General features: G+C 35.5%; 4 protein-coding genes across 5 annotated transcripts; 3 read left to right on the top strand and 1 right to left on the bottom strand.

Moving 5' to 3' along the window:
* Positions 1–719: 719 nt before the first annotated feature.
* On the top strand, positions 720–4,260 carry LOC110809211 (protein POLAR LOCALIZATION DURING ASYMMETRIC DIVISION AND REDISTRIBUTION). 2 transcript variants are annotated; one of them, XM_088208292.1, is made up of 3 exons: positions 720–1,185; positions 2,830–3,281; positions 3,525–4,260. In XM_088208292.1, exons 1-3 carry the CDS (start codon positions 810–812, stop codon positions 3,807–3,809), a joined length of 1,113 nt encoding a protein of 370 aa, XP_088064418.1. In that variant the 5' UTR covers positions 720–809; the 3' UTR covers positions 3,810–4,260. The 2 variants fall into 2 exon arrangements, with proteins under 2 accessions (XP_088064418.1, XP_088064417.1); XM_088208291.1 differs by having other exon boundaries at positions 722–1,197.
* Positions 4,261–5,626: 1,366 nt separating this feature from the next.
* CM2 (chorismate mutase 2) lies at positions 5,627–8,442 on the top strand. Its single transcript, XM_022035006.2, has 6 exons — positions 5,627–5,826; positions 5,985–6,216; positions 7,040–7,126; positions 7,204–7,347; positions 7,730–7,822; positions 8,036–8,442. Exons 2-6 carry the CDS (start codon positions 5,986–5,988, stop codon positions 8,264–8,266), a joined length of 786 nt encoding a protein of 261 aa, XP_021890698.1. The 5' UTR covers positions 5,627–5,826; position 5,985; the 3' UTR covers positions 8,267–8,442.
* An 856-nt stretch (positions 8,443–9,298) lies between these two features.
* Positions 9,299–17,566, top strand: LOC110809212 (DNA-directed RNA polymerases IV and V subunit 2). Its single transcript, XM_088208490.1, has 8 exons — positions 9,299–9,547; positions 10,660–11,142; positions 11,874–12,089; positions 12,682–13,562; positions 14,040–14,331; positions 14,757–15,737; positions 15,876–16,147; positions 16,808–17,566. Exons 2-8 carry the CDS (start codon positions 10,672–10,674, stop codon positions 17,307–17,309), a joined length of 3,615 nt encoding a protein of 1,204 aa, XP_088064616.1. The 5' UTR covers positions 9,299–9,547; positions 10,660–10,671; the 3' UTR covers positions 17,310–17,566.
* A 172-nt stretch (positions 17,567–17,738) lies between these two features.
* On the bottom strand, positions 17,739–22,885 carry LOC110809243 (ATP-dependent caseinolytic (Clp) protease/crotonase family protein). The gene is made up of 14 exons (XM_022035007.2): positions 22,499–22,885; positions 22,193–22,273; positions 22,027–22,095; positions 21,748–21,811; positions 21,340–21,419; positions 20,786–20,869; positions 20,519–20,603; positions 19,725–19,810; positions 19,518–19,639; positions 19,286–19,346; positions 18,840–18,938; positions 18,656–18,757; positions 18,173–18,214; positions 17,739–18,089 (listed from the first exon to the last, which is right to left on the bottom strand). The coding sequence occupies exons 1-14, from the start codon at positions 22,619–22,621 to the stop codon at positions 17,970–17,972; spliced, it is 1,218 nt and encodes a 405-aa protein (XP_021890699.1). The 5' UTR covers positions 22,622–22,885; the 3' UTR covers positions 17,739–17,969.
* Between the last annotated feature and the right edge of the window lie 504 nt (positions 22,886–23,389).

The following is a 23,389-nucleotide window of genomic DNA, read 5'->3' as shown; positions in this document are numbered from 1 at the left end:
GACTAGGGTTTTTGTGGTCAGGTGTGGGGGTTCTATTTATACCCTTTTGCCTTTTGATCTCAGCTGTCCATTTTGATTAAATCTGGGCCGTCCGTTTTTTATTGAATCTGGGCCGTCCGATCGCGCGCACGTGAATCGCCCACGTGGTCTTGCCACGCGGCAGGTCCTGGTTGGCCAGGGCTGCTGACTGGGCCGCTGACGTGACGCTCTTTTTTTTTTTAAATTAAACTTAATAAATAAAATTAATAATATAATAACAAAAATGCCCAATTGTTTGGGCGTTACAATTATATTTCAATTAATAAATATTTAATATTATATATTTATTACTGAATTATCATGTCTAAATATTTTTTAAAATTATATTTCGGTTAGTACTTTAAATATGAAATAGATATAAATTTGTATTTTTATTAGCAAGCAAAAATTACCATTAATATACTAATCACCCATTCTTTGTTCGTTACTTTATAATATATATATATATATATATAAATAAATAATTTAAAATAAAATTAACTATTTACTAAAAATATAAAATTTGACAAAATGGGTTTCTCTCTAAATGGGAAAAAAAGTAAAAATTAATAAAATAAAAATGTAATGCTTCAAAATTAAAATTAGTAGAAATGTGGGCTTTTATGGCAAATTAAATAAAAAGTAAAGGAAGCATCTTCAAACATTTGAACATTTCCCTCCATATAAAAACCACTCATGCCTCTGCTCTGTCATTCCCAGTCTTCTCACTGACCCTCCACATTTAATTCCCTGCCGTGTTTGCATTTTCATTTCCAAAAAGCTCATTCCCGATGAAGATCAAACCCTTCGATTTAAACCCTTCTATATTCCACATTGAATCACAAAAACCTACTCCTCTGCGAATCGCCGATACTCTGCTCCAAGAAGAGGACGAAGAAGAGGGAGGCCAAGGGTGCTTTTCTCTTGATTTTCTGATGGACGATAGTAGGGGGAGGAGAGCGACTAGGTGGTTACGGATGGAGTGCTCGACACCGAGGACGATCCTTGGCCGGTTGATGTCCGGGTTGAGGAGGGATAAGGGGAGGAACCCTGCGGTGGGAAGCCAGCGGAGAAGGAACGAGAGGGAGAGGGAGGATGACGCGGCGGAGGTCAGTGGGTCGAGGAATGGACTGAATAGGAGTGACTCATTGGTTTCACTACCGGAAAGTAAGGAGTCAGGTTAGAAGCTTGTTTTCTACCATTTTCCTCTATTTTTCTTTATTGTTTGGTTTTATTTTGGATGTGGAAGGATCTGTTGGAATTGATTGCTTACTTTTCTGGTCGATTATAGTTGTGTTGTTTTGCGTCATTCGGTTTGTAATTTGAGTATACTTGTATCTATAGCTTCTTAGATGTTATTGGAATGTTACCTGATCGCAATAGAAGGTGAGCTATACGGAGGTTAGGAGAACTGGAAATTGTGTGTTAGGGTTCAAGTTTGAGGAGAATTAAGCAGGACTTTGGTAATTGACCTGGTGGTTGGAAAGAAATTACTGTAGACAACTCTGATTGGTTTTAAATAAGGATTAACTGGTTAATTGTGTTAAATAAATGATCGAACAGATTATTTAAAAAGTAAGCTAAAGAGTAGTACTAACAGACTGAAGGACTATATCATACAGTCTCTCTTGTGCAAACTTAATTTTTAATAGAATTAGGGCAGCTAGCATTCGAACACGATAAAGCCATATCTACTATTAATTTAAACAATTAATTGAACTGATTAATAATTCGATTAATTATTTCTACTCCAACAGGTTAAGTAAATATTAAGTACAAATCTAGTTATCTCAATTACTTTTTTGTTCTCCACCTTGCCATTGGGTAAATAAAGTATTACTTGATTTTGTTTGGCTGTTTGTTTCAAGCTCTTCTAAACCTGACTTAGTGGATACAGGATACTGAAAATTTGCCTTAAGGGACTCCTTTGTAAAGACTTGCAATCTTAAGACACCACTAGGTCTCTGGTGATTTTACATAATTTTCTTGGTTTTTTGCTATTTCCTACTGGTTTTAAAAGAGAAATCTCCGACTCTACATGGTTTGACATGCTCAAGGTTATGGAAGAAGAACTTGGATTTCAAAGTTTAATACTTAATAGCTCTTTCTTTTGATGGAAATAACAAATACTTTTTCTATTCCATATAGTACTGAGCTTTATTGTCCTGCTCTTGGGGTGTTTATTAGTCTCCCTTGTACATTCTAGAACTTGGTTTGCATTTGGTACCAACAAGTATCATCAAGAAAATAACACAAACTTTAGAATATGTTTTTGCAACATTATTGTCACTTGCTTTTAATCAAGTGCCATATTCACAATTACTTGACGCATTGGTAATGAACTAATCCCCCTGTCACCAGTCCAGCCAATGCAGCTCCAAACAAAGTATGCAGTCTTACATTGTAATACTTTGCCATGATGATAATTTCTTTGTCCTTGTGGTTCTCTGACGTTCATTTATATGATTCAGTCTGCAATTAATTCATCTGAATGATCGATTGCCATTTTTTTGTTTACAGTTTATAGAAATTTCTAAGTGTAGATTTGGAAAGTAATTTTCTTTATCTTCCCTTTTGTATGCGCGTGAGTTGTACCTCTCATTTAATTTCACTAGTGCACGTGTGCCCAGGAAGTATCTCAGTTCTGTTTGACATGCCATCTGTAGAACTTTTTAACATGCTTCTCTACTTTAAACGATGTCACATAGTTGACTATGGAATGGATGACAACCTTATCTTATTTCTTCATTTCCCAGGTAATTATTTAAATAATTTTCATTGATGTGCTAATATGTTTAAAAAATTATGCAGGATCTCGAAGGGCAGAAAACTCTTTCAACATGGCAATTGGGTGTTGTCTTTTGTACCTTATGGCTTGTAGCAAAAATGAACTTGAAAAGATGGTTGAGTTGCGGAAACAAATGGAAATGCTCCTTGGAAATGTCAAAGAACTTGAGAGGAAACATCTGCTGCCTGAACCACCTGCCCCAGATGGTGCATATGCATATTCCGAAGATGCTCCAGAGAGTCCAGAATCTAATAAAAATCTTCCCCTTCAAATCCTGCCAAGATCTTTCACTTTACCAGAAGTATCCACCATCACGGCATGTGATAAGTCTTTGAGATTTAGCATACCTGATATGGGAGAAACTCTCGAAGGAATTGATGAGCTTGAAGTAGAACTCCAGGCTGAGCTAGAACGCCTGCAACTCCATTTAGACGCAGAGAAGTTTCTGAGGCATCCAGAGGAACAAAAAATGAAGGTAGTGTTTGTTCATGTATAACAAAAAGAGTATCTCATTGTCTTAGATATTTATTCTAAGTTCTCCATGCTTGTGGCCTTAATGGCAACTCATGAGAAATCTCTATGCTTTGGACAAACTTACCTGTGGAGATTTCTCCAGTCCACTAAATTACCTATTGGAGCTTTATATCTAGCTTTTTTAGGATTAAATTTTAAATTGAATCCAACATGGTTACGAGAGTTGAATTTTTTTAAATGATAGGTTCGTGTTAATGACACTGCTTCCAGTAGAAGCCCTGGTTCTAGCTCCCCGGAAGTCATTGATCCTGCAAGTGACTCTCAAGAGGTGCACTGTGATGTGAACTGTGGAGTTCCTTCCCGTGAACTTGAAAGAAGATTGCATGAATTACTGGAAGCCAGGCAGCAAGAACAAATAAGAGAGCTAGAAGCTGCTTTAGAATGTGCAAATCAGAGGCTTCATGAGAAAGAAAAGGAGATTTCTTGGTGGAGAGACACAGCAAGACTCGTTTCACAGCATATTCAATAACAGAAACCACAGCTTATTCCAAATGTGGGCCAGAAATCTGTCCCTTTTTGAGGTGAGCATCAACTTGTACAATGGCTTCTTAGAATTGATTAATGATCTGTAAGTTGCTGATCGATTAAATTGATACTGTGTTTGGCTGAATTGCTTTTACCCTTTTGCCCTTTTTGGTCAAAGGATTGCATAGTATGTGCATTACAGATTTACAAAACTGTAATGATAAATAACATCAATATTAGACAAGTTTAAAGAATGGAAAAGGAAAAAAAAGGAACATTGCTGTTGGTTTGCCCATTGGAAGTTTGTAAGTTGAATCTGCTTTGAAGCAAGTGTTTGGAATTGCAAGTTTGCTGTAATTTTCTTTCTCGTTCTCTTGGAATTTAAGGATTTGTGAAAGAGTGTTATACATATGTAAAAATGATTCATGTTGAAAAACCTTGGAGTTTTATAGTCATCTCTGGCATGGTGTAACATTTATTGCATTTTTTTATGCTCTATGGTGCAGTTGGATATGTTATTATAATTTACACTACGTGTAAGATTGAAAATATTGGAGTTTAAATTAGATTTAAATTTGGTGAACTATATTACTTTTTTAATTTAAAGAATGACAAATAGTGTTTACTACATATCTTTTGATGATAGACTTAAATTGAATGCTCAAAATCTTGTGTTAGACTACTCATATTATATTATTACTAAGAGTTTATTTAGAAATAAGAACTAACAGATGAATTTGTTGGCATTACAAGTAGTATTTGTATAACTTCATCAGTTATTACTGAAATTTAAGATGTCTAAATCTTGCGTAGGATAAAAAATATTAAAAAGTTTATTGTAAAGATTGACATCTTATAAATAAAATCATTACTAGAACTCTATTATTGCGAATAAAAGATAAAAATTTCTCATTTAAGAAAATTGCATTGATGATTTGGACTAATATCGTCATATTTTTTTTAACTATCATTAAATTCAGTTTTATTTAAATTTTAATTATACAGAGAATAAAACGTTTAATGAAAATAATTTTTTATTTTAAAAATTAGGTTATGTCCTATTTAAATTAGTTATTTATATATGAAGTAAACTGTAGTTTATTACTATATAAATTAAAAATATAAACATTATTTATCAAATGCATAAATATATTACTATATTTCTTATATTGAATGATTGAACTCGTGAGAGAGAGTTAGGAGATTAGTAATGTGTAATAGAAATTTTTATTTTATAAATATATATATTTCAGTAATTCAAGAAATTGTTATTTAATTATAAAAATGACAACAAGTTGTGTTAAAATTTTATGTATCTTAAATCCGAAATAGATTTTGCAAAATTTATATTATTTTTAGACCAATCGAGATTCTCGATAAATTTAACTTAACTTGAATTATATATAAATATTGTTATATATTTATAATTAATTTTTTTAAAAAAAATCTTATATATGCACACTAAATTTAATAAATATATTATTTTTTTTTCATTAAGATTAAATTTTGAAAAAAAAAAAAAGCAAACAAATAGGTTGTATTCATAAGTTATATGATCATAGTGGGCTCAATATAAATAGATTTGGGATACAAGCTTCAGCCCGAACAAAGAAATTGCCGCGTACGCGTTTCCGCTTTCGGAAGCTAACCGGCCCCCTCCCAGTTACCGTTTTCCCAAGCGATCTCCAGCAATCACGCCATGCCACGTGGATGCGACACTTTTTAAGCCACTCAAACGGAAAAAGGTGACCACTGAGAGTGCGCATTACGCACCCCTCACCTGCCGCACTTAAAAACTTCAATCTTCATCTTTTCACGTACCTATTTTTCCCTTTTGCAGAAAACCAAACCACAAAACCAAAATCAAAGATTTCAACTCGACTTTGAAACCAAAAAAAAAAAAAAAAAAAAACTCGAGGCCTCTCTCTTTTTGCGACTTTCCAGCTCCTCTCTGCGTTAGGAAAGTCAACGAGAGAAAAGTCAGCGGGCGAGGAACCGAGAACTACGACCTCTATTTCAGGGTAGGTTGCTGTAACTGAATCCCTCTGTCTTGTGCTTATACCTATTCCTCTTCTTCTTCGTCCTTTTCTTCCTCTTCTTCTTCTCTTTTGGGTTTTAAACAGAAAATGTCTCTGCTAACGGTGATGGCAATTCTCTGTTTATACTCTCTTTGTTGCAGCATGGCGAAAGCGGATACAAGTTCTATATTCGGCTCATCTAATGAGTTTACTCTCGATACTGTGAGAGACGCACTGATCAGGCAAGAGGACACAATTGTTTTCAGTTTGATAGAGAGAGCTAAATTTCCTCTCAATTCTCCGGCCTACATTGAGTCTCCCTCTTTAATTCATGGATTTCGCGGTCCTTTGGTACACTTTGTTGTTAGAGAAACCGAGGCCGTTCAAGCCAAGGTAAAGTCAAGTCTCGTCTCTTTCCTCCTCCACTCTGCTTTGGCTTTTAGCCTTTTGCTTTCTTTGTTCTTTGTCCTTTGCGTTGTCTTGTAGTGGAATATTTATCTTCACGTTGAAATTATCGTTTAAAAAATCAAAAGTTTCTTCCCGGTTTCATGAAAACTCATGCCCTTTCAATTGGATGTTAGTTACCAGGTCAGCTTTCCCCTGTGGTTATTTACCATTATAATAAGATCAATACCCGATTCTCTTTTTTCTGTCAAATCAAATATAATAATCGTGCGACATGTTTATGGCTCTATCGCAAACAGAGAAACGCGGTGTATTAGTGCCAAAACATGATTGTAACGCGGAACAAATTGATTTTCTTCTTAAAGCAGGCTAATAAAGCTTTTTATAGTGATCAAGGGAACAGATTGGCCGTGTTTTGGATTTACGGGTATTCTGAGAAAGGGCAATCGCGGCGATGATTTCTACAATAAATGTTCACCAAAATTTAATAAATTCACCCAATAGCAAGTCAGACCCTTGTGCATAATTTGGTATTTTTTTTCTAGCTCTGTTGTCAGTAACTTAGTTTCTGTACGATATGTTTGACTTCTCTTCTCATAATTGATGCAACTTTATTGCAATTAGCTGCATGTCCCTGTAGAATTGTTCGACTTTTCCAAGTACACTTTATGGCAATTAGCTGCATGTCCCACTGTCCATAAGTTAGTCTCTGTAGGATATGTTTGACTTCTCTTTTCGCACTTTACTGGAACTATAACAATCAGCTTCAGTTAATTTCTACTTCTGGTTCTTGATCATCTTTTATTTACAGGCAGGGAGATATGTAAATCCGGAAGAACATCCCTTCTTCCCTGATCATCTACCACATCCACTGGTGCCTCCTCACAAATATCCGCGGGTAGTTGGTTTTCCAAAACGTTGTTTTAACCATTTCAATGCTTAGGTATTATCAATTAGGCTAATCCCAAACTACAGATTTTGCATCCCGCAGCTGCTTCCATTAACATAAACAAAGACATATGGCATATGTATTTCAAGGAACTGCTGCCATTGTTTGTTAAAGCCGGTGATGATGGCAACTATGCATCCACGGCGGCAAGTGATATGGAGTGTCTGCAAGTAAGTTGTTTTTCAAGGTTGAAGCAAATGAGTATGTCGAAGAAAATAACAAAACTATTACTACTTACTGACCAATCTGTTAGGTTTCTTAGGCACTAAGATAATTGAATTCCCCTGGTCAACATAAAACTTGGAGAATTTCATAGGACCAAGATGTTAGATAGTAGAGTTAACCGATTTATTTTCCCAAAGCTTATTTATATATTGATCAACATAGGTCCTTCTTTGCATCGCACAAGATTTAAACATTAAAACTTGACTTTCCATGGACGTTAAACAAGTGGGTTTTAACGGATTTTTACAAAAATTTGAACTTATAAAAGATAATTTATGATCCGAAAAAAAATTTAAATTAATTGAAAATTATAAATATTTCTTTCAGGCCCTCTCCAGAAGAATACATTATGGAAAATTTGTTGCTGAGATCAAGTTCAGGGATGCACCGAAGGACTACGAGCCAGCAATTCGTGCTAAGGTAAAGATGGGTCCTTAGCAAACTAAATTTTGCACTGACTTTTTCACTCGGCAGTAAGAAAGAACAATGAGGTCCGACACCATGTCATATGATTCCTTAACTGCTCTTCTAATATTTTTTGAACGAGTTGATCATTGTTCATCTTCTTAATTCCTGTTCTCTGACTTATTTCGACCATAATATTTTTTGCTTTGCCATATAATGCTTTTTCAGGACAGAGATGCTTTGATGAAGTTATTGACATTCCCAGATGTAGAAGAGATGGTAAGAAAGAGGGTTGCGAAGAAAACAATGACATTTGGGCAAGAAGTGACTCTGAGTGACAATAAGACTGTAGGGGAGCCCAAGGTTGATCCATCCGTAGTTTCTCGTCTCTATGAAGAGTGGGTGATGCCTCTTACTAAACTCGTTCAAGTTGAGTACCTCCTCCGCCGCCTCGACTGAAAAAAGACTACCGAGGAGTACGAACGAATTATATAATCTTTTGATGAACACAACTGTGGCTCTGTCCATTTAACATTACCATGACTTAAAAACTTTATATAATTTGAAGTGGGGCTGTAATTTCTTCAGTTGAGGTCATAAAACTATTGAAATAATATTTTATTTTTAAATACTCAGTCAACTCATGCATCTCAACATATTTTATAAAGAATTAACTGACTCTTTTTAAGTTTTACAAGCATTTCACCCTCAACAATTAATGGGTTTGTACTTTAAACCTTAATATCTCACCCCTGCTTCGAATCCACAAGTATTGACAATTGACATAAAAAAATTGAATAGTTGACCATATAAATACAAGTTAGCCAAAGAGTGCGTGATTGGGTCAAAAGCTTTCATATTCTCACTTTTCAAACTTTCTGATTCGTCTGATTTCAATTAATGTTTTTACTTATAAAATACTACTAATTTAATTTATTGCGATCCTCAAACTTTTTACTTTTAATTTTTTTTTTAAAAATGCTGATTATTATAAATAAATTTAACCACAATAAAATTTTTATTTTATACAAAAAAATAATAATAATAATTTAATTTGATTATAACTATTCCATCGATACACTATTAAAATAAATAATTATTCTTATTAAATTAAATATTATATATTAATACAATACATTGGTTATTTTTTTTTTAAAAAAAGTCTATAAATAAATTGCTATAAATTACCCCACTCATAATTTTAGGATTAAATTAAGTAGCCATAATCTTAAAAAAAAAAAAATCATTAAGTCGGGATAATTACACCTGGGTTTATTAATTTGATGAAATTAAAATTTAACCGAAATTCAGAACTGATATTTATTTTCAATTAATTTGATGAAAATTAAAAGACTCGACAAGGGAGCTGAGCCTTTTGCCTTTCCCCTTTCCCCTTTCCCCTTTCCCCTTTCCCCTTTCCCTTGTAGGTACAAGATATCTTAGATTTAAAGGGCATATATGTCATTTCACCTATGAGCTCACGTTTCATTTCTCGCTGTTCAAAAATAACTCCTGCCAAAATTTTCTCTCTTTCCAAACACAGACGACATACATGCACCCGCGCTGTGCGTGGGACTGATCGTGGAAGAAGACGAAGAAGAGAAAGACCCCAGAAATCTCTCCCACTTGGCCAGCACAGTGTGAAAATCCCACTTTGCTACTCAGGATTTGTGAAAAATTTACAGCAAAAGGGTTTAGGGTTTATACTCTAGTTGACAGCACATTTGGGAGAAACTCAATGTAAGTCGCTGATTTTGTTTCTCTCTTTAGTAACGCCTTCTCTCTCTAGTTACTGTTTTTTTTGCTTTTGATGTCTAGCGCCTCTCTTCGTTTCGTTAGGTTACTGTTGTTTAGCACTGAAATGCCAGATATACATCTTATATTTTCAGTATTCTCTTTATACTGTTAGTATTGCTTTCGAGCATTAGTGCATTACTGAGTTCAAGTGTAAGTTTCACGTTGTTCTGTGATTTCTGGAAGGGTTTCTTTATTTGAATGTATAACTGGATGTAACTTTTTCCCACGTCCATTTAGGAGTCTGATGTTTGAGAAGGCGTTTTCGTCTCTCTAAATTTATCGTTTTCAACGAAGAAACGTGTGATATAAACGGTATGCCTGATTGACAAACATCTTTGACGAGAACGGGAAAAAAACTGGAATTTTATTTCCTTTCAGATTACTCTATGCTTATATTGTTGTATGGTTTTAAGGATTGTTCAAGAGTAAGATGCTTCAGAATTTATTAGGAGTTTTAACAATTCAGTTGGTTGATGCCTGATATGTATTAGGGATTTTATACTTAATTTTACTTGAGCAGAACCAGAAAGGCAAGAATAATTTTTTTTTAAAGAAAACACCATATTCAGAGACCTGGGCTTTTTTTTCTTTTTATATCCTGAACCGATTTTTACCTAAAGTTTCTAGATTACTTGCATGAAATTTTCAGGTAAACCGCACGTGTCCATATTTCATAATGCTTGAAACTGAAGTTACTTTGTTCTTTGTTAGGGAATTATTTCTTGCCCTCTCCCCTTGTCTACTTCTAGCAAAGGGGAATTGTTTCCTCCAAAAATTTGAGTAAGATGGCAGAGGAAGAAACTCATGCATTCTTCTGCTTCAGCTCACGATTTTGTTTGTTTTTTTCCCTTAGGAATGAGTAGTATACTTTTTAGGGCCTGGGTTATGCTACAAGGTTGTGGAGAAATTTTCAAAATCAATAGGAAATGGCTGAATGGTGCTAGTTTTATTTTCTTTTATGTTTTCTATTGTCAAACAGGGTATGTGGATGTAAAATTTGGTCTTCTCCCTTTTCTGATAGTTAATTTATTCGTTTCTTGTTTGTTTCTGGCCAGATTTTCAGTCATATGGGTGCGTCATCAGATGCTAAGAAAGATATAGGTATGACTCGTAAGGGTTTAGAGTCTTCAGATGGAGATGATGTAGATATGAATGATCTTGATCATATTGAACAAGTCAACATACATGACCTGGGGGAAGATTTTTTGAAAAAGCTCTGTAGAAATGCGTCAATTTCATTTTTTAAGGAGTATGGTCTCAATAGTCATCAAATCAACTCATATAATGACTTCGTCAAGCACGGCCTCCAAAAGGTTTTTGATTCTTATGGCGAGATGACAATCGAGCCTACTTACGATCCATCAAAGAAGGGAGATAATGATTGGCGTTATGCTTCTGTGAGGTTTGGGAAGGTCACTGTTGATCAACCAACTTTTGTTGGTGGCACTAATTGTGATGAAAAGAATATGCTCCCTAGGCATGCCAGGCTTCAGAATATGACTTACGCGTCCAGGATGAAAGTGAATGTTCATGTGCAGGTTAACAGAAATATTGTTTTATCTTATAAATTTGTATCTATTTTGTCCTTTTGGATTGTTCGCATTTGATATTAATAATGGTAAATATTGTACTATATTTGGTAGTATCTTTTGTTACGAACAAGCTAAAGTATATGCTTGAACCCCTTCAGTACTTTCTAAAAAAGTCTGGCGTAGTAGACCTGGCTGGCAAGGAGTAGAATTTAAAAGTTAATATTTCCAGTAAAGTAATATAAGTGCAACATTCTTTACAATTAAGAAGCTGATGTGTTTGCTTCAAAACATATTCCTTACATCCCCGTTAATATTTCCTGTTTTGCTTCTCATGGGAAACTAATCTTGAATTGAATATGGGAATTGTTACTAAATGCATAAATAATGCTACTTCTATCATATTCTCTTGCTAGCTTTTCCCTAACATCAACCAAGAGCCTCTGGCTCTAGCGGTACTAATACCCCTTTGTGGGTAACATGTCATGGCTTCTGTACCCAAATACAACAACGCTTTGCCGGAAGTTTTTGCCTGACATCATTCTCGTGATCAATTGACTAGCTGTAGTATCCCCCCCCCCCCCCCCCCCCTCTCTCTTTTTGGGTTTTCAGAAGTTAACTGTGGTGTGCTTAAATCGCGTGGACCTTTTATGTTTGTACCCTACAGTTTGACCTCCCCCTATTGTTCCTGAATTTTTTCAATGTCTAATAGTGTTACTTACATCCTTTTAACTGACCAGGTATACACTAAGAAACTTGTTAGAAGTGATAAATTCAAAACTGGAAAAGATGAACAACTTCTTGACAAGACTATAATAAAAGATGAAGATCGGGAGATCATAATTGGCAGGTTGCCTGTGATGGTGAAATCTGATTTGTGCTGGATGAAGGGGGTTGAGAAAGGTGATTGTGAGTTTGATCATGGGGGCTATTTCATTATTAAGGGCGCAGAAAAGGTTAGCTATAAAGTTATGTAATTTTTATTGGCATTTTGTTATGTACTTCATTTTTAACCTCTTCACCATCCCCCTCTCTCACTGGGGTGAACATTTACAAACATGCAATTTGTTCAGTTAATCAAATAACTATTTCAGGATTGTAATCTTAAGGAACCGAATATCTTCTGAAATAAACATTTACCCATTTACTTTAAGCTACATTCTTCAGAGGGCCTGCAATTACAGAGTTCAAGATTGAAACTTTTCTCGTAATTGTGTGTACCGGAGATATGTACACTACTATCAGTACTTGCAACTGCTTCCTGCCAGGCTTGACCTTTAAATTATGTGTTGGCTTTAGATATTGGAGCCAGATCCCAAATTTCGTACCATTAGCAAGTATTAGAGTCAAGTGAACCTAAATTGTGGTATCTGATGTTACTGCCCATATGTGCTTTAGCTTTCAATTTTTTGTGGCTTCATTTCTATATGGTCTTAGTCACCAGAGAGTGTTGATTATGATGTAAATATGACACAGTTTCTGTTTTCTCTGTAAGGATGTCATTTTCGTTCTGCTGCCACTATGTTACTTTACGTCATACTGTTGCAGGTTTTTGTTGCACAAGAGCAAATCTGTTTGAAGAGACTGTGGGTTTCAAATAGTCAGGGCTGGACAGTTGCATATAGATCGGAAGTAAAGAGGAACAGATTAATCATTAGACTCGTAGGGGTTTCTAAAATTGAAGATGTTAAAGGAGGAGAGAAAGTTCTTGCTGTATACCTTTTGTCAACAGAGATCCCTCTGTGGATATTGTTCTTTGCCCTTGGTGTTTCATCAGACAGGGAAATAATAGGTCTGATTGATTATGATGGTGATGATGCCAATATAATAAATGTGCTCTTTGCTTCAATTCATGATGCTGATGAGAAATGTGAGGGCTTCCGGAGAGGGAAGAAAGCTTTACATTATGTAGGCAAACTAATAAAAGATACTAGGTTTCCACCTGGTGACAGTATAGAAGAGTGCCTGAGCTTGTACCTATTTCCCACTCTCCATGGCCTAAAACAAAAGGCTCGGTTTCTTGGTTACATGGTGAAGTGTCTTTTATTAGCCTATACTGGAAAAAGAAAATGTGATAATAGGGATAATTTTAGGAACAAGAGGCTAGAATTGGCTGGTGAGTTGCTTGAGCGAGAGCTAAAGGTGCATCTTGCACATGCAAGGAAGAGCATGACAAAGGCTTTTCAGAAGAACCTAAATGGAGATGATATAAAGCCTATTGAACACTACTTGGATGCGTCAATAATTACCAATGGCCTTCAAAGAGCATTCTCAACTGGGGCATGGTCACACCCTTTCAAACGGATGGAAAGGATTTCCGGCGTTGTGGCTAATCTTGGGCGAGCAAACCCCTTACAGACAATGATTGATATGAGGAAAACACGACAACAGGTTCAGTACACAGGGAAGGTGGGAGATGCCAGATACCCGTAAGTTCTTTTGAACTATGCTGCTCTTATCATTTAATGGATTATGCTCATCCTTATGGTTAACTTTTTTGTCGAAACCTTACTTAACTCAATGATGTGTGATGACCATGTCATGATCTTTGTTGCGTTCATCATTATACCCAACTGTTTCCAACTGTCAGATATGGTTGCTTGAATATTTTTGTGACTGATAAACATAACTGGTTTACATATAACTGACGGATAGTTATCTGAAATTTTTGTTAATGTTTTCTCTAATCATCTATGTATAATATGTTGATGTATTGTGTTTGTTCTTTCTGTTGGCATCTAACATGATCAGATGTTTGAATGTGAACGTGGAGATACTATTCTTTTTTGCTCCAATATGAGCAGACTTGATTCTTGAAGAGCTTGGACTGTTAGACTGTGTTTGATGTTTCAGGTATCTGTCAAGAATGGTTTTGATTTATCTATACTGTTATTTTCTGAATGCAGACATCCTTCTCACTGGGGCAGAGTTTGCTTTATTTCTACTCCTGATGGTGAAAATTGTGGGCTTGTGAAAAACTTGTCTGTTACAGGACTTGTTAGTACAGAGATACGTGAACCTATAGTTGACAAATTGTTTGAGTGTGGAATGGAGAGTGTGGTAAATGATACTTTTACTTCCCTGAAAGGAAAACATAAAGTTTTTCTCAATGGGGATTGGATTGGAGTTTGTGAAGATTCTGCTTATTTTGTAGCTGAGTTGAGAAGCAGAAGACGGCAGCAGGAGTTACATCATCAGGTTCTCTTTATCTAATATTTGTACAAATATTAGAATTTCAGTTTATCTCATTTTAAATGTGGTTGCCATATTTATTCCACTCTAGAGGCTGGCAGTTGGAACTAATCACGGAGGAGAGAGAGTTCAGGAAACCTTACTGATATAGGAGTAGCACTCAAGGGAAATATATTAAGAACCAAAATTAGAGACTCAAATCTCAATGGTCAAAGTAGTACTCAATGTTTGTGTAATAATCATAGTTATAATCTATCCAATAAGTAAACTAGGATACCCTATTCATAAATGCCAAAATATAATCTCAAAATCTCAAATCTAAAATGCTTGATTTGGTTCTTAGACGGAGTAATTATGCAGTGCATATAATTCTGTTCTATCTTACCAAGTTCTTTCTTCTGTAATTATTTAATAATGAATTTTCCTTATAGATGGAAATAAAGAGAGATGTAAAGGAAGAAGAGGTGCGAATATTCACTGATGCTGGAAGGATACTTCGTCCTCTACTAGTTGTGGAGAATTTAAGCAAAACAAATTTGCTCAAGGGAGAACAGTACTCTTTTGAAAGTCTTTTGGACATGGGGATCATTGAGCTTGTTGGGACAGAAGAAGAAGAAGACTGTCATACTGCATGGAGTATTAAATATCTTTTAGAGGAAGTTGATAGAAAGCAAACTGCAAATGATGGGAAGCGGCCTGAAAAGCCTGAGAAGTATACTCACTGTGAGCTGGACATGTCTTTCTTACTAGGTTTAAGTTGTGGAATTATACCATTTGCAAATCATGATCATGCAAGGAGGGTTCTCTACCAGGCTCAGAAGCATTCTCAGCAGGCTATTGGTTTTTCTACCACGAATCCTAGCATTAGAGTGGATACCCTGTCTCACCAATTGTTCTACCCTCAAAGGCCCCTTTTTCGGACAACGACTTCTGATTGTCTTGGCAAAGCAGGATATCCTTTAGGTCATGATGGAATAGTTCCAAGACCAGAATTGTTCAATGGCCAGAATGCTATTGTGGCTGTCAACGTCCACCTGGGGTACAACCAAGAGGATTCCTTGGTGATGAACCAAGCTTCTTTACAGCGTGGTATGTTTCGAACTGAGCACATTAGAAGTTACAAGGCTGAGGTTGAAAACAAGGAATTGATGGATAAGAGACGGAAATTTGATGATCCTGTGAATTTTGGGAAGATACAAAGTAAACTTGGTCGAGTTGACAGCATTGATGATGATGGTTTTCCGTTCGTTGGTGCTAACTTGCAAAGTGGTGATATTGTCATTGGGAGATGTGCTGAATCTGGGGCTGATCACAGTATAAAACTGAAACATACAGAAAAGGGCATGGTGCAGAAAGTAGTACTGTCTTCTAATGATGATGGAAAAAATTTTGCTGTGGTATCCCTGAGGCAGGTAGGACATCTCTGTATTACTGGACTTGATTCTTTTTGTACAATCAATGGTGTGGACAAAACATAACTATAATGGCATCAATAAATCTCGGTAGAAACCCCTGCGTACCTTTGTAATGATCTTTACTTGGTGGTGCAGGTTCGTTCTCCTTGCCTTGGAGACAAGTTTTCTAGTATGCATGGGCAAAAGGGTGTTCTGGGCTTTTTGGAATCACAAGAGAATTTCCCTTTCACAAGGCAAGGGATAGTTCCAGATATTGTGATAAATCCTCACGCATTTCCTTCACGACAAACACCTGGTCAACTATTAGAAGCTGCTCTTGGTAAGGGGATTGCTTGTGGTGGAGTGATGAAATATGCCACCCCTTTTTCTACCCTCTCGGTTGAGGCTATCACAGAGCAGCTCCACAGGTATCATTATCAAGCTTTGCCCCATTTGGGAGTGCATCGTGCTTATAGTATGCTGAGATTTTTCATTCCATTTTCATTTTGTTTATGGAAAGTGCTAGGATGCTACCCCTCTTAGGAAACATCTATACCAATCATAGATGGTGTGGTCTATTCCCCTTCCATTGCTGATTGCAGACAGTTAACCTTATAAAGGACACATGGCTCTTATTTTGGAAGAGTGTATATGCTTTGAGACATTTTTTAATTTATTAATGTGGTTGGCGGATATTGAAGAGCTTATAAGTTAGGCAATTTTTAAGGTGCAATGACAACCTTCATAAAAAACTGTAGTTGACAAAGTAAATATGCATACTACAGTCAAATGATTTGGTAGTTACATTTTCAAGTCCAAGTTCTTTTAGATGTAATAAAGTTGTTATTTTTTTTATTTTAATACAACCACTTATTATAATACTTTCAGTAAATATGGAACTAAAATAATGCAAGTTTATTTAAAGAAATCTTCAACAGCCTGTATTTTAAGCTTAATCAAATGCTCATTTAGATTCTGTTTAGTCTTCTTTCCCAGATTGCATGATTTTTCAGATTAATCGACATGCATTACAGATTATTTCCATGTTTAATGGCCAAGTCTTTTTCTTCTTATCGAATATCTGGCAGGACTGGATTTTCAAGATGGGGAAATGAGAGGGTATATAATGGTCGAACCGGCGAAATGGTCCAGTCCCTCATATTTATGGGCCCAACATTTTATCAGCGCCTGGTTCACATGGCCGAAGACAAAGTGAAATTCCGCAACACTGGACCTGTCCACCCCCTCACACGACAGCCAGTAGCCGACCGGAAGCGATTTGGTGGGGTCAAGTTTGGCGAGATGGAGCGAGATTGCCTCATAGCTCATGGTGCATCAGCAAATTTGCACGAACGTCTTTTCACGCTCAGTGATTCCTCTCAAATGCATGTTTGCCAAAAGTGCGAAAATGTTGCTAATGTGATCCAGAGGGCAGTTCCTGGTGGCCGCAAAGTAAGAGGTCCATATTGTCATATCTGCGAAACTGTGGATCATATTGTTAGGGTTAATGTCCCATATGGAGCCAAATTATTGTGCCAGGAACTTTTCAGCATGGGTATCAGTTTGAAATTTGAAACCCGACTCTGTTGAGTTCCTGGTGTCACTAGAAACCATCTACTGTCACATAACTGTTAAAAGAACTTGTTTTATTTTGTTGCCTGCTGGTTGTAAAGTTCAGAGTTATTCATGCTGATTAGATCAGGATTTGTTTTTCACTTGAGCTTTTAGCACGAAGGCCAGGCTCAGGCAATATGTAAATTCACCGAAGCTGATAGATGTTTTGTAATCTTAAATTGTGTTAGAATCACAAGATCATTTCAGTTTATGTTAGGTCTGGCATTGAACCAGTCAGGATTCTTGTGTTTATGTAAATAACGTTTGATGCTTTTAACTATTGTCCATGCGAAATCATATCAAATTATATTAATACACAGGTTAATGCAACTAGTAGAAATTATTTACAGAATATATTTTGGTGCTATTTTTTCTTTATTTTTTGAAGAAAAATTAAAACGATCATTGAATATGAAGTTATTTGATAGCTTACTAACAGTAACAAAAAAGATATTACATCATTAGATGCCTGTTCTATAAAATAGTTCCTAACCTCATCTCTCTCAGACATCAATGGATCCAAGAACCGTGGTCCTAAGAAAAAGAATAAAAGGAAACTAGAAAAAATCAGAAAAACTTTCACATGTCTAGACCACAAATTATAACATTCATATTCTAATTGTATGTGAATGCACTTCAAATGTAAGGTTCTCGTGTTGCTGTCGGTAGCTCCAGCTCAGGCTCAGGTTCCTGAAGTGGTAAGGAATAAAAGTCCACCATGTCTTTACTCACATCTTCTAAACTTGGGGGATCCCACTGCACATTTGGGATTTACAGATTCATAAGCAAAGAAGAATATAGGCAATTTGGAGATGAGCAGTACAATCAGATTTCAGTACCTTCGGAGCAAAATCCTTGTCCACCAAACGTGCCCGAATGCCCTATATAAATAATTTGTAAAGATAATATAATAAGAAAAAATCCAAGGCAAAGTACAGTTTTAGTCATCTGTGGTTTGGTTTTATTGTAGTTCAAATTCTATGACCTTTTTTTTAGTAAGAGTTTAGTATCTTGTACTTTGATTTTGGTCATTTTATGAAAACCTTAGTTTTCTATAAGATACCTACAGGCTTTTGAGTTTGTAAATATAAAAACATTGAAGTTCAATGCTAAGTAAATTAAAATTATAACAAAAGAATAATCAAAAGAAAAGACCATTGTTTTAAAAAATTAAGGACCTTAGACAAGACGACAAAAAATCAAATGATAAGACACTAAACTATAGCAAACAGAAACTAAGGCTATAAAACACAGGAAGTAACACTGTAATTTTTCTCAATTCAGTAATATTCAGTCTACATAAGAAACTAAAGAGTCCGTACCTCGTAGAAGTCATTAGAGACCTGTTTTGAGATAGCACGGAGGGATATCCGATACTCTTGTGCAAGACATTGATCAAGAGGGAGAAATCTACCTTCTCTTATCTAAAATATAACAAAAGGAATCAAAGTCAAAGAAATTCTTGTTTGAACGGTAACAAACAATATGCTAAAATTGGCAACTTACTGATCGTAAAATGACTTTTAAGCTCAAAGGGGAGGCCGCCTTCATTTTTTTTAGCATTCTTGTACACCATTCATCAGAGGAAGTGGCCGCCTCATTTTCCTGAGCAACATTTTAATATAACTAAAACAGAAATTCACTAGGAAATTGGATCAACAATAAACAAAAAGTTGCTTTCAACACGATTACGTGGAAATCAACATTTAACACCAAACTTTCATTTGTTTGAGTGACCAAATGCAGAATAAATAACTATCTTAACTTTGTTTCTATGCTACACATAAGTGTGATACTATTTTTCCCCTAGAAAATGGAGACAATCTAAGATGGGAGTGTGGGCAACTCTCACATTAGTTGTTAGTTTATTCAGTTCAACCTCATCAATGAACACAAGAAGATTTCCTTATATATTTATGCATGGACATATATGTACATCGAGACAAGCTCACCAACGCATCAGCAATTTCTTCGACTGTGTCATGGCTGAAACATTTATCAATTGTGTCAATCCTGAACGAAAAAAGAAAAAAATCTATGTTAGATAAAAAGAAATTTCTTTTTCACCCAAAAGAGAGAAAAAGAAAAAAGAAACACTTATTCATGCACTTGAAACTCCATTATCCATATTCAACAAGATTAACAGTATTACATAGGCACAATTAAGCTACAGTCAGAAATTACTTATGAAGGATGCTGCTTCTGTCTGGGTAAACAAGGTCACCATATTGTCCAAGAGTAGTTTCTATAACAGAAGGATCATCATTTGCCAATTTGCCAATGTGTTCTTCAACCCAACCAAGTCTCTGCCAAATATTTTCACTAATTAAGGCTGTGTAGCAGAATGTAAGAAAGCTATCGAAACATAAAACAGGATATGAACAAATTTACCGCATTTAAGCAATAGTGAGTTGCTAGGCCACAAGCAATCATTTCAACACCATTAAGTTTTTCTCCCGTCAGAGCCAAGTATTCCCCTGCAAAAATAGCATATCTCAGATATCATTCCCAGAGCAATCCTAATACTGAATATCCAGTATCCAAAATCTTAAAGACAATATTGCAGAGATAAGAAAACCATCCACAAAAAAGAAAAACATTGTTTCTGTTGCATTTGATTCCTTGATGAGGTAACATCAAAACATTTGTGGATATAGGACATGAGGCTTCCATTGGTGATGTGTGTATGATGATGTGTAGCATGCACATCAAAGTTCCAATTGGATTCAAAATATGTTGCTACGACATATTTGAATGATGGTTTCTCCAAGTACCTATCCTACGGTTATGAATGGAACTATTTTCCCGTATATCATTCCCTATACCAATTAGCAATCATTTGGCTGAAATCAGAACGAAAAAAAATAAGATAAACCAACTGCGGAGACATTCTTGAAAAAAGATATGGGTTGAAGCTCTCTGACTTAAGGTTCTAACTAGAAAAAGAGTGCATAAACCTCTAGAGAAAAATGTTTCATAAGGTTCTCTCTCTAATCCGATCACCTGAGTTGAGAACTAAAGTTAGCCATCCAAAGGTAAACTAGAACATAGGTTCACTAAATGAAGGAATTTTCAATTTAATCCTTAGACAAGCACACAATACAATAAGAAAAACAATTCAAACCAAAGAACATTGTCAAGCTATGCAAACAACTAAATACTGAAAACTGAAGTTGGATAATTACCTAAGTAACCAGGTAGACGAGAGAGATAAAAGGAAGCTCCTGCATCAGGATGAAACCCCATTTGGGCCTCTGGATGAGAAAAAGCCTGCAAAAGAACTATCACCTGAATGCAGTACAAAAGACTGAAAGCAACTTTACTAAGAAAATTCTACTTCTGATTGGTTCTAAGCATAATAATATTCAATCGCATAAAGATTTTATCATCAACTCACAAAAGATATGTCAAAACATCTGTTAAAGTTGCATTTGCAAGTATATAGGACATACAGTTTTATCTGTTACGACCCTAAACATCCCTGGCAGAGAGATTCCAGCACCACATCCCATGGTAATGCCATCTAAGATAGCCACCTGTAAGACCAATGAATGAAGGATACTCACTATATGTTGATACACTTCAAAAGTAACTGCATGGGTATGAATTATTGATTCTTTGAAACTTATAGGACAAATAAGAGACTTGAAAGTTCTAATAGAGAATTTTATGAGCCACTCTTTTTTGAAATAATAAAGGCATAACACTGGTTCATAAAATTTTCTCTATTAGAACCACTGTTAGGCTGGAGGATAAACTATCAACCTACATTTTCTCTAACACAACCTGCAAAGTATCCCACTTACCTGCTTTTTTTAATGGAAAGGAGAAACCCAAGAGATTCTTGAGTAACACATTAACAAAGCCGTTTCTTGCAAGATGTCCAAAAATGCAAGAAAAGAAATTCCTAGAGAAAGAGCTCTTTGTCCAGGCAATTACATGTACCTAAAATAATATACCTAATGGCTGGACATATAGAAACAAATAAAGCAGGCCGGGTGCTCACATGTGGTTTTAAATATGTCCCTTGCAGGTACGCAAACTTGTATAACTTATTGAAAAACTGTTTACATTCTTCAACATTTCCTGCATGTATGACAGCATTAGTAAGTATACTAGTCATTTTTGTTGCAAAAACAGCAATAATGTAATTTAAGCAGAAGAAACATTACACAAGGAGTTTCAAGCTATGAAAATAGAGCAGTCAATGTAACATTAGTTGCAAATTATCAAGTATGCATGCCTATGAGCCTTCGAAAAATTTGCACACTGATGACTTGTTATTTGGAAATCCATATATCCATTCTCACTTACAGCAGATAATTGATATCTACCAACCCTGGCCAGCTATTGAATGCAGGAACAAAAATTGCACTGTCTGAATCAACTTTTACAAAACTTAGTGGTAACCTACCTTCACTAATCAACTGATAGAGAGTAACTACATCTGCTCCTGAACAAAACGCTCGGTCACTACCCTTCAAGGAAATTCAAGATGGCAGCTTAGACATGAAAAATGACATGATGGAAATGTCTGATCCATCTCTTAAAGCACTTCATGCAAGTTCATCAAATTTCATTAATTTAAATAAGTGACAAAAATGCTTTCAAGAATGAGTTTGAGCATGCCCACTAAGTTATCAAGAACACTACTTGTTCTTAGGTGTATAAATACAATGTTAAATAATCATACCTTCATCAGAACAAATCCAATATCCGGGTTTTCTTCCCATGACTCGTATAATCTCTTCAACCGAGCCACCTATAACTCAAGAGGTAGAAAAACAAAGAATCAAGTCTGTCTTAAAACCTTACTTCATACCCATGACAATGAACATCCAGAAAAAAAGAGAACAAACCATTGAAGAGGTGAGGGCATTAAGAGCAAAGGGTCTGTTGAGAATGGCAGCTCTAGATTTAGCTCTTCCTTCTACTAAAACCTAAAATCATAAAAACATGATAAATAACATTTCCCAAAAAACAAAGGAAATAGTTTGCTCCATTTCTGCTGAAAATAAATCAAGCAATACAGAAATTAAGGCACAGAAACAAAAGAAATTACAAAATATAAGCATGATTGAGCAATTTCGCACATAAAAACTGTTAAAGTCGAAGAAGACTGCAAATATTCATACATACAATCTACATTATATGAACTAAATGACCTGTTCTTGCGTATCAACATCCGAAGCATAGTTTGGTTGAGAAGAAAAGCTTCTCTGATTGGCGAAAGACCGGACACCTTGAAGGGAATGTCTCACTGTTACCAAAGCTTTCACTCTCTGCATGTTTTGATCCTCGCTTTCCTCTTCTTTTAGATTTTCTAAGTGAAGACGACGGCTCGTGTCCACACTGGCTGCCCGCCCTACTCCGACAGTTCCTTCAACCTTTGTGACAGGTGGGGGTTTCGGGTTTGTGATCAAGGAGGGAGTCAGTCTCTCTCGTCTGCTTTTGGTTGAAAACGGATCGAACAACCGAGTTCTGGATTTGTTGGATCGGTTCACGGGTCGAGAATAACACTTCAATCATGGATCCCCAAATTTTTGACAGCCCAAAACCAACTGTAATCCAAGTCCATAAACGTGTTTGGAATCCTCCATTAAATTTAAAGTGGAAGTTACTTACTTGAGCTTATAAAAGCTTTTCATTTTCTTTTTCCTTTTATTGACTAAATACATGAATGCTAAGAATAACATGAGCAATCCCTAACCAGTCCATTTTTTTTTTATGATCCAAGATTAGTGGTTTTGGTTGCCCATAACTGATTTAGATATTTAAGAATAGATTACAAATATTAAAAATGAGTAATATATACGTGTTTTTGAGTAGATATATTTCTATATGCCAGTTTTTTTATTTAAATATTAAATGAAATTTTATTATTATCAAACTCATTTAATATTTTTACTTTTTATGTTTAAATATATAATTTTTATTTTTTTGTTCTTTTAGAAAATATTAATTTTTATATTGCTGTCATTAGATAATATATATATGTATATGTTTTAAGATATAAAAAAGTAATTTTATCTCTTAAAATAGTGCCTGAGATGTAG

Source organism: Carica papaya, chromosome 7 (assembly GCF_054855325.1).
Source record: "Carica papaya isolate Zhongbai chromosome 7, ASM5485532v1, whole genome shotgun sequence".
NCBI lineage: Eukaryota > Viridiplantae > Streptophyta > Magnoliopsida > Brassicales > Caricaceae > Carica > Carica papaya.
This window is presented reverse-complemented; position numbering and strand designations above follow the sequence as displayed.